Raw genomic sequence first — 11,479 nt, 5'->3', positions numbered from 1 at the left:
GGTGTTTTTTTCAGCTGCAAGACGCGTTGCGTTTCACAGCCGAAAACTTTTTTTTTTAAAATGGCTGCCACGGAATGGAACACAGTCTGTTTTCTCTTTCCGTGGCGGCCACAGTAAAGAAAGAAAATGGCCACCATGGAAGGGGAGAATGGACTACATTTAGTCCCTTCACACTTTCCATGGTGGCCATAAAAAAAAAACAACGAGCGAACACCAGCGTGAGGGACGCACAAGAGCTTGCACAGGCTTATCGTCAGGCTTATCGTGCCGGTTACTAATTGCCTTTAAAGGCCCCTATAACATCAAGCAGACTTCTGCTACAAGATCCCTTAGAACCTTTCCGACAAATTCATGTTCATCATCCACACTAACACTAGTCAAGCTAGCACAAATGTGTGCCCTGCATATACCACACGGCAAGGTGATTTGCACACAAAAACAGGTCTGCACTCATCATGCACCCAGAGACGGGAATGCCCTCTCACTCCACATCTGCACCACCTCTTCCTCTTGTACACAATGAAACGTACCTCTTCCCCCCATTTAATCCAGCTAAATCGCCTCCACCACTATCGTTTTGTCTATCCTGATCTTCTTATCCTACAATGAAAATGTGTAATTTCCTTTCTCCTCCATCCATCAAAGTTTGTAAAGAAGATGCTCTGGTTAGGGCCGTCACTGTATACACGTTTAAATAAATAAAAAGCAGGTGTTCTATTTGGTATTGTAAGTTCACTTTCAAAAACTTTCAAAAACAACGTTCTCATTTGAAATCCGCAGAATCTTCTCATTAAAGTGTGGTCGAGCAGGCTTGCATTGCATAAATCTCAGGAGTGGTGAAAGTGCTTCTTCCTTGCAAACATTTGCTGAACCTCAATGTTCCTCTCACTTTCATGGTGAATTCACTCTTTTCAAACAGGTCCAATCTAATCAATTTCCCTAAGTCCAAATCCCCAATTAAGTGACGCTAGAGAACCTCTCAATTTTTAGACAGATGCATTTTACCTCTAGACACTACAAAAATATAATCACAATATAATTTTCGGTCACTACCAGTTACTCTTCGAATTTCCATATTCTTTGGTGTTTATATCTGGTCTGAACAGAATGATGTAACATTTGGGTATGAATATACAGCCCAGCAGCCCCGCACTGGAAGCCAAGATGGCAAAGATCTCCACGGCCACCATGTACATGCCCTTACTGCTGATATAGGCTGGGATGAAAGATACCCAGACGCTGCAGAACACCAGCATGCTGAATGTGATGAGCTTGGCCTCATTGAATCTGTCAGGGAGGTTCCTGGCGAGGAAAGCCACCATGAAACTGGCAAAGGCCAACAGGCCCATGTAGCCAATCACAGCATAGAAGGCAGTGCTAGAGCCCTCATCACACTGCAGGATCATCTTTCCAGGTTCAGACTGCATGTCAGTGTGAGGGTGAGGCGGTGAGGTCAACAGCCAACAGAGACAAATGAGTACTTCCCCCAGAGTGCACAAGAGGACCATAGAGGCAGATATTCTGGATCCCAGCCATCTGCTCAATCTGCTCCCAGGCCTGGTGGCATTAAAGGCAATGACAACAGTTAGAGTCTTAGCTAATACACAAGACACAGCAACAGTGAAGATAATCCCAAATGCAGTCTGTTGGATCAGACAGGTACATTTTGCAGGACGTCCAATGAATAAGAGGGAACAGAGAAATGTCAACATCAGGGCGATGAGCAATGTGTAGCTGAGATCCCTGTTATTAGCCTTCACTATCGGCGTGTCCCGGTATCGGAGAAATATTCCCAGCACTCCAGCTGTTATTACTGACAAGACAACAGCTACTAAAGCCAAGCCCATGCCCAGGCTATCATAGTAGGAGAGGTAAACAGTGATCTTCTGAATGCAGCCGTCCTTCCTGATGTTGGACGACTGGTCCTCAGGGCATTTCATGCAGTTTGCCATGTCTGCAAAAACAAAATTAAGATTCTTTTACAGGATTAAATGTTTAATTTTATCTGAAATCACTTGGTATTTTTGCTTTACAATGCTGGTTTTACAAGGGTTCTGGTAAGATATATCATTGAGTGACACCTACACTGCAAGGATCTCTGTGCAAGCTGAAGATTACAGATACAATAGCAAGGTTTCTATTTTACTGTGCTGTATTAAATGAATGTCACTGATTTTGTTATTTGCTGCTACAAAGAAAAGGCAACACATTAACACATTAACAAACTCCTGGAATTGTGTCTGGCCAAAGGGTGTGTGTGCACATGTAGCAGGGCATTTAAGGTGTACAGAGGTTGACCTTAGAACATGTATTTATGCTTCAGTGATACAGAGTTGCCATTTCCCACGCATATGTAAGCATTTATTTTCTTGTTGGCATTATTGAGCACCACACATATCCTAACAGTTGCTTCTGCTAGCCAGGTTTGAGAAGCATAGAAATGGAAGGAAGAATAATAGAAATAAGCATGATAATGGGAGAGGAAGAATGCTGGCACACCTAATCACAAACTGGCTTCCAATTCCTGAAGGTGATTGTGGGTTGACAGAGGGAGGAGCAACCTACTCACCCAAGATTAACTCCATGTCATTACTGGGCCTCAGAGCTGGGCTCAATTACAAGCTTACCCACCATTTGTGAATGGAAATGACCAGCACATTTCCTCAAATTGTCATTGTCGAATAGGTGGACATACTTGATGTCTGCCGATGATATAGTCTGTAGTTGAGAAATTGATGTCAACACAGTGAGCAGTCTGCTTCTGTTGAGAGGGAGGTTGCGATCAACTTTGCGTATTGATTCAAAAATCAGGAAGTACTCAGTTGCTTGTTGAAACAGACCTTAGTTGTTTTCCACTAGAGGCCTGTTTTTTTTACTTAGGGCATACTGCACATTGTTTGGGCCGTCCGTGGCGTCTTGAACACCGTGATTGTAAAAAATGCTTTCTTGTGAGCTGTTGCTTCTCATTTTAGGCTGTTGAAGTATATAGCTTCTGGTTGTCTTCCTACTCAATGTATGTTTAGTGGTTCTTGCAATCTCGTTTTTCCGTCTAATTTAGTTCCATGATAAGGCCTCTATTAGTGTTCCCGGACTTTTGAAATTGGGGCAGGAGTTCATTGTTCCTGTTGGATCCTTCATCGAGGAAAGTTTGCCTTTTATCTGTATTTTTTCGCTCACACTATTGTTGGGCGGTTCCTTGCTGCCTTTTCTACCCTCCACCACTCCAGCGGTTCTGTGACTCTCATCGTATATGCACATGATTTTCTGCAAAGTATTCTTCCAGTTTATCCTTTTTTCAACTGACGCAATACTGCGCAGATACAGGATCCTTTATTTGAGATTGTTGCTCATCCTTTCATGTTTTCTTTTTTTCCCATACTGCAGATTTCAATTTGGCACTGTTTTACTGATGTTTCATCTGGCATCTGATTTTCAGATGGACTTGATTTGGTGGGTACTGTCACTTTTGGTTCAGTCTGTTTCTGGGACGGTACGGATGTGCTCCAAATCTTGGAACTCCCGCTGCTCTTCAATGCCACCGGCGGTGCCCTGTACACCAGCAGTAACCTTTTCTCATTCAGAGACTGAGTGCCCATTCTTACCTCGTGGGCCACGGTATCATACACGCGTATAAATGATTGCAGAACCAGATTTTGGGCAGCCAGACACATTGAGGCTCCGTCTATTGAATCATTGCAGTTTGCCTCATTTCCTTGAAAGGGAAGAGAGCTTTCATCACGTGTTGCGACAGATTCATCCATTCCATCGTGGTCTGGAAGTAATTTGCCTGGTATCCCATTGATAAGTTCCTCCTGGGCTCTAAATAAACCTGGAGATGCGCTGAGTCGGTCTTGTAGATTTTCTATTGCGTGTGTTTCATTTTCCAGGCTTACACAGTCATCAAAAATAGAAGTATTCACATGTTGTTCTACCTGTGTTAAGACTTGTCCCAGTACTTCGGATTCTGAGTTTTCTGTATTTCCATTTACCATTGTTGAATCGTTTATCGTTATGAGAGTATGATCCGAGATAAGGCAACCATCTTTTATTACCTGACTAAACAGCGTTGGGGGCGGCTTGGGAAAATAGACATTTTCTCTTATTCTGTAGTTGCCTGGAAGGCTGACTGACTTGTTTACATTCGCGTAGATGGGTTGTGCAAAGAGAATGTGCTGTCACTCCTCAAATTGTATTACTTGGCTTACCTCTCATATTCTAGTACTAGGAAAGAGCAAAGGATCAGAGGGAATCAATCCTGCAGACTCCACATACTTTTATTTGCAAGTCTTTGCTTATACGTGTTTAAGGCACAGTCTATACGGCTGAGTGTGTTTAGACTATCACCTCGAGGTTCAAAGGGACAGGCCTGCAGTCTCCTTGCATGATTAACGTCTTGTTTGATTTGCCCGGGCTTTAAAATCTTCACCCATAACTGGTTGATTGATGCACTTATTGGCAAAGTCACAAGAAAAGGCAAATAGTATGTCTGCAAATTGTCAACAGTAGTGTGTTGATCGCAGCTGTTGCAGGAAACAAAATTAGACTGTTGACTCAACGGTGTGGAGCATTTCTCTGAAGCTGAGAGGCTTTGTGGAGGGTTTACTGCCTTGCTGTTTCGCCAGTTGCCTTCTCGGACTGCAGGGACTGCTCCACTCAGCCGCACTCCGCTCCGCTATGCGGACCTCAGGGGTTCTTGAGATTTAGCTCCTCCTCGAAAAGAAATGGTCAGCAAAGACAGACTGACATGCACAGCACACTGCAGGGACTGTTCCACTCAGGCCCACTCTGCTCTGCTCTTCAGACTGACATAGGAACACACTTATTTTTGGGCTGATGTGGCTACAACTATGTAGGTATTGACAATTATTGTGTATCTATTTTACCAGACTAGACAATCACATTGAACTACATTAGTTAAGTTAATTTCTCTTGAAAGATGAGCTAGGACTTCAGTCTTTTTACATTCTTTACCTACTTTAAATAGAGTCTGTAACCAATAAAATGCAATGGCACATACTCCACTTATTCATGGTCATTATGAGAGCTAATGATATGTTCCCAACAAGCTCTCACTGAATAACAGATCACACATAATGAATGCAATCAAGTTTGTTTTGTGAGCTAAAATTGTGTGTATAGTGTTTATATAATCCTCTAATAAGGTAGTCTCAGACAATTAGTACAATTACTGTATGCTTCTGTTATCAAACATCTAGTAGAAGATTATTTTATGTATGGTGATGGTCCAATTTGTTCCAGGAACCGGAAAATCAAACTCTCTGGTATATCCTTTCTTTGGATACCCCAGAGAAAAGAAATAAGGTTGACTGAAGGCATTTAATTGCCTGTTTGTTGGAGGCGAAGAACGCTGGTCTACGCTTCTTTAATTGCCTTTGGATTGCCTGCCGCTCCCCCTCTGAACAGCATTGCGAGCACAGGGCTCTTGCTGTCCTCAAGGAGGTGGGGCCGCCGAGGATCACGTGACTGGCTCACGTGACAGAGTGAAGAGCTACAAAGCAGCCGTGAAGCCGCCCGAGCGGCGTTGACTGAAGGCATTTAATTGCCTGTTTGTTGGAGGCGAAGAACGCTGGTCTACGCTTCTTTAATTGCCTTTGGATTGCCTGCCGCTCCCCCTCTGAACAGCATTGCGAGCACAGGGCTCTTGCTGTCCTCAAGGAGGTGGGGCCGCCGAAGATCACGTGACTGGCTCACGTGACAGAGTGAAGAGCTACAAAGCAGCCGTGAAGCCGCCCGAGCGGCGTTGACTGAAGGCATTTAATTGCCTGTTTGTTGGAGGCGAAGAACGCTGGTCTACGCTTCTTTAATTGCCTTTGGATTGCCTGCCGCTCCCCCTCTGAACAGCATTGCGAGCACAGGGCTCTTGCTGTCCTCAAGGAGGTGGGGCCGCCGAGGATCACAGGACTGGCTCACGAGACAGAGTGAAGAGCTACAAAGCAGCCGTGAAGCAACCCTCGCGGCGTAAGCCCTGGTGGCAGAAGGGCTGGTGCTGTTTAGCTGTTCGGCGTGGTTGGCTGGAAGTATTGACTTCACGACTTATCCAACCCTGAGTAAGAAAATCATAATTAACTATTAATTAAGCCGGTCTTTGGGGAGGAGAGACGGACTAAGGCTGCTCCTTAAGCCATCGGGCGTTCCCTTGACGGCGAAGTTATATATGTATCTACTGACCAAGCTAACTATTTAGGTACCGTTCCTAGTTATTTTCAAGATTCCTGCTCAACTCTCTATTTTTAAAGATTTTATCTTGTTATCAGATCATCTCTTTTAGCAGTACCTACTTACCCTGTTTTTACAACTACTTGTTTATTCTAAATTTAAACCTAACTGTATAGTTCATTTGGTGACTGTACTAGTATAAGGTGATATGCGTACCTTAAGAAGTACAAAGATGAATGGCCCAATATTGGTCCAGGAAAATGTAGAAACCCAGAAACAACAATTAATGGGTAGTACGCCCCGAAGGCATCACCCTGTTAGTGCCTCTAACCTTAATAGGCATACATCTTCAGGTGATATAAAACGCTACTTCTTTGAGACAAATCCCCTATCCTGTGACTTCACTGGGAAATCAATTGATTCTTGCTTTAAGTTTACTACAAACGCCCAAGGCTCTAATGTAAAAAATTCCTTGGGAGTTTCTGATAACACCCTTATTAAAGAAGGCGTCATCCCCCTTTTAAAAGAGCCTCATTCAATGCCTATAATATGTGAAGCACCAGGATCCCCAGGGTCTAACATCAATTCCAATAGAAACCAAGAGCCTCAAATACCATGTTTGAACTCTTTAGGTTCTACCGGGGGGGTCCGGGGTGGGAGTATATTACCACACGATTGTCATGTTCCCCCGCCCCTCCACCTGATTAAAAGCTGTGCTGGTTTAGCGGATTCTCAACCTGCAGTAATTGAACTGAGTTCAAACTCTTCCTTTTTGGAAGGAGATGATTGTCGGAATTCATTAGAGCTACCTGAAGTTTCTTTCATATACTCAGACTCAGCACATAGTTTAGTCGCTTCATTTGCTGCTCCCACTCCCAGACGTATTCCGGATGTTCCGGTCCTACCACCTGATGACCCTATTTTGCCTCCAGCTATTTCCCCGTCTATTTTGATTGAGACCACGTTGCATGCCATGAATTTGGCCATTTCCTCTCTTTTTAAGCTGTTTGAAACACTCGATCGAAAACTGCAGACACACGATAAACAGATTGAGAAATTATTACATTGGCAGGCAACGCTTAAACACAGTATCGAAATGAATACCCGAAAAAAACTAAAATTAAATTCTGAGAAATCACTGATCCTTGATAAATCCCCTACCGAGCCCATTACACAAACACTACCTATGAAGTTCACGCCCTTACCTGCCTTTTCCAATGTAATTCACGACGATTTCTCATCGCTCCAAAGAATTGAACCACCAAAAGATAAACCACTCTCAGACCTGATAGTTCCCGGAGACAAACAAGTGTTTAACATATTCACATCTAACGGACCTAAGCCACCCGAAATTACAGCTAAACCAAAAAAGAACCCGAGTAGTAAAAAAACAAAAAATGTTAAAGATATAACTAAAACGACAACCTCAGCAAGTAAAGCCTTTATTAAAGCCCTATCCTTGCCTAGGAAACATACCATCATGGCTGCGGAAGCAGTACAAAAAAAATATAACACCTTGGCTAATGGTAAGAAAAATAGTACACAGCCAACGGCATGCCCGGCCCAGATAGTAGCCTATGGCCCATTAGACGCATTGGTTGAGGCTGCTGAACATGATAAGGTGGCAAACACACAAGCTTCACTTCCCTTAGTACCCTTATGTCCAGTGGTACAAGTAAAAGAGTGTGATATCTTTGTAGCTCCATCATCTTGTTCTCCTGAGCTGATCATAGATAAGAATGCTGAAGCCAGACGGAACGAAATTAGAAAGGAGATTGATCACTATATGACCAAACAACGACCCTCGAATGTCCAAGTAGAGATACTGAAAGACCCTAACATTCGAGAGAGATCCCATATAACAGTTCATACAGAAAAGAACCATGTGGCACAACCACTTATTATGCCCTTGACCTCTGGGTCCCCTTCTTTAAAAAAAATGTCTGCTCCCCCCAAAATTACTACTAATTCGGCTGATACAGCTTCTTTCAAACAACCCATAATTGATGTATCTGAAATATCAATACAACAAGTAATTAAAACCGCAGTGCAAGAATACATGACCAATTTAAACAAAAATGCTACATTACTTACGAAGTCAGAGGTTGCCCAGCATACCATGCATCCACAATCAAAAGATCTGAGTCGTTATCCAGCTGGCCCTGTTGCAAAGGTTGATATACATCCTCAACAACAAAACCACTCATTGGGTACAGTTTCCGTCTTTACCATCAAGAAATTTGAAAATATCATCCAAACAACCGCTATATCCATTGATCATTCGGTGCAGAGATTTACCTTATGCGAAGTATGACTTAAATCGCTCTAGTATACTTGCAATTCTAGCTGAAATCCCTGCGTTAGATGATCTGCAATCCTCCGATATTGATTTGGTGGAATTTATCTGCGATAATGATCTTTCTGTTGCACGGTTTTGGGTGTTCTCACGAGTGGTGTTAAACACATTGTGGCTTGCTAAACAAGAAATATATGAACTAGGTTTTGAGCTTCTCACCGATGTGTCAAACCAAGTTCCTATTCCTGCGGTGCAACATCTAGCAATGCAGACTTATATTTCTAATCAGAGACAGGGCTTATGTGCTCAGTCGAGTAATCAAAATTATTACACAATGCTTCAATCTGTATCAAAGCAGTCATAACTTACCTTGCAACATCTCCCACCACTTTTGTCTATGATAAGTTGGAATACTCGAGGACATGGGCATTTACTGAGGAATAGGTCTAATGAGTTATCGCAGCATGATATTATCTTATTTCAAGAAACCTGGCTTACGGAGCGGCCAGTGTGGGATAACTTCGAAATAGTCTTTAATCCGGCAATACGATCTATGAAAGGTCGGCCCATGTCTGGTCTCCTTGTGGCTCTAAATAAGTCCTCTGAAGTTGTTCTAGAACACCAGTCTGCGCCAAATCGATATACTCAACTGGTAATCATTACAATAAGAGAACATAAATATGCGATTGTAAATATATATTGGAATCCAGTTGCAATATCCACTAAAACATTTTTTAAAGATCTGGAAGAGTTATGGTCAGAGATTATTAAACTCCCTATATACCCGCATATTATTCTGGCAGGCGACTTAAATTTGCACTGCCTGGATGTTCCCCATAATCGCAAGGATAGCAGACTGGTCTTATGGAACACCTTTATTGAGTCGAAAAACTTGGTTATGTTAAATGGTTCATGCCCGACCGATAGTCCACCACAGTATACGTGGAAAAGAGGTCACTCCGGTGCAATTATTGACTATATTTACGTTAATCGTGAACTATTCTTTGATATTAAGTTGTTTTGTGTGATCTCTACTGAGGACAGTGATCACAACATATTGAATGCGAAATGGCATTGTACGGCTCCACAGGGAAAAGAGGAGATATATAATACATACCATCCTCTACTAGTGAATAAAGGTATGAATAGACTCCACTGGACTGAACACAATCTGACAAAATTTGCCAGAGCCTTCGAACAAACAATTGTGTATGAAAAGACACTAGGATCCAACAAGTCACTAGAGTATAGTGACCTATTGCATACATTTGCTACAACAAATAAGGTGAAGACAAAGTACTTCCCTTTGCATTCTTTTAACAAGGAAGTACAGCAACAAAAGTCCTGGTTTAGAAGAGAAAAAAGGGTAGTTTTATCTTTGCCCTCCCAAATTAAATGGCAAGCCCTTAAATCATTGAAAACAAAACATAAAAATTGGATGAAGGCCCATCGAGCTATTCTTTACCAAACTGATGGAGAACACATGCTCCAAAAGATGGGATAAAAAAACTCTGCGCAAATATGGGCTCTAATTAATAAGACCAACCCTAATACGCAGATTTCACTACAAATCAATGATGTGGCAGAGGCCCAATGGGTTGAACATTATGCAAATTTGTACGCCTGTCCTGAGACTACAAATTCACTACTTAGTCAGTGTGATCCAGGAGCTTTTACCTTGCAATTCTCAGTAGCAGACATCTTATTTTACATTACCAAATCTAGTAGCTCGCGTGCCCCTGGTCCAGACGGGATATCTAATTATATGATGAAACAAGATCCGAACCTATGGGCAAGGATTTTGTATCAACTTTACACTACAATCATACGCACTCAACAATTACCTAAATCATGGTCTCTCTCTATTATTGTCCCGGTGTTCAAGAAGGGTAATAGACAAGACCCATCAAATTATAGACCGATTGCCCTTCTTGATACACCGGGCAAGATTTTTGCCCGGTTGATTCTTAGAGACTTGCGAGCATGGATTGAAACTGCTGGTAAAGCTGATGTATTTCAAACCGGATTTGTTGCAGGAAAAGGCACGGCAATAAACATTACAGCAATCAATGCGATTAAAGCTAAGTGTGAATATCTCAACCAGCCCTTGTTTCTAGCTTTCGTAGATTTTAAAGAGGCTTTTGATTCAATTGATAGACATCTGCTAATTAGCAAATTGATTAAAATGGGCTGCCCTGGTTCAGTGGTTAAATTGATTGCGCTTCTTCATACAAATACCGCAATTCAGATAAGAACCACTTTAGCTGGGCATCTAACTACTAAAATTGCGACAGCAAGAGGTCTGAAACAGGGCTGTATTCTGGCAGCTACTATTTTTAACCTATTTATACTGGACATGGGTAAGAATTTTATTGATATTAACTCAGATGCCCCAAAACTTGGGCCTCATCAAATTGCATGGCTATTATATGCGGATGATCTTATTTTAATCTCTAAAACGCCGGCTGGTTTACAGCGGCTACTACAAGGGCTTTCATTGTATGTTCAAAGAAATCATATGGCTATTAACTTAAGCAAAACACAGATCATGCAATGTTATAATAATAAAAAAAAATGTCGTCCCCTAAAATCGTCCGTCTGGACTTTTCAGGAAGAGCTTATCTCTATCACCCCGCAATACAAATACTTAGGAGTGATTATTAATAATCTGAAGTGTGATACCCCTATGTGCAGGATATAAAACAAAAATTGCAAACATTAACAAGTCAAGCTAAAGTCCTTTTGCAAAAATTTGGTAAATTTACATGTTCTCAGACATTGTTATATTATGTGCAAAAAGTTTTACCAATAATAACATACGGCTCAGAAACTAAATTACCAAGAGACCGTGCGTTTTGGGATCGATTGGAGGCAAAATTTTGGCGGTCAGTGCTTAAGTTACCGAATTCAACTCCAGGGCCTTTGATACGATATGAGTTGGGTGCTCTTTCAATGTTTGTATTTTATGCATGGAAACTGTGTTCGCTAATGAGGAAATTTCTGCTG

At 42.0% G+C, this 11,479-nt stretch overlaps 1 protein-coding gene across 1 annotated transcript in view; it reads right to left on the bottom strand.

The window, feature by feature from the left end:
- Positions 1-1,049: 1,049 nt before the first annotated feature.
- Positions 1,050-11,479, bottom strand: part of LOC138510688 (vomeronasal type-2 receptor 116-like) — a 138,777-nt gene continuing 128,347 nt past the window's right edge. The window contains exon 4 of the mRNA XM_069626463.1: positions 1,050-1,954. Coding sequence (XP_069482564.1) covers positions 1,050-1,954 — 905 coding nt within the window. The remainder of the gene's footprint in view (positions 1,955-11,479) is intronic.

This window comes from Ambystoma mexicanum, chromosome 6p, assembly GCF_040938575.1.
Source record: "Ambystoma mexicanum isolate Mex_15411 chromosome 6p, UKY_AmexF1_1, whole genome shotgun sequence".
Taxonomy (NCBI): domain Eukaryota; kingdom Metazoa; phylum Chordata; class Amphibia; order Caudata; family Ambystomatidae; genus Ambystoma; species Ambystoma mexicanum.
The sequence above is the reverse complement of the archived record's forward strand: the minus strand, read 5'-3'. Positions and strand labels throughout refer to the sequence as shown.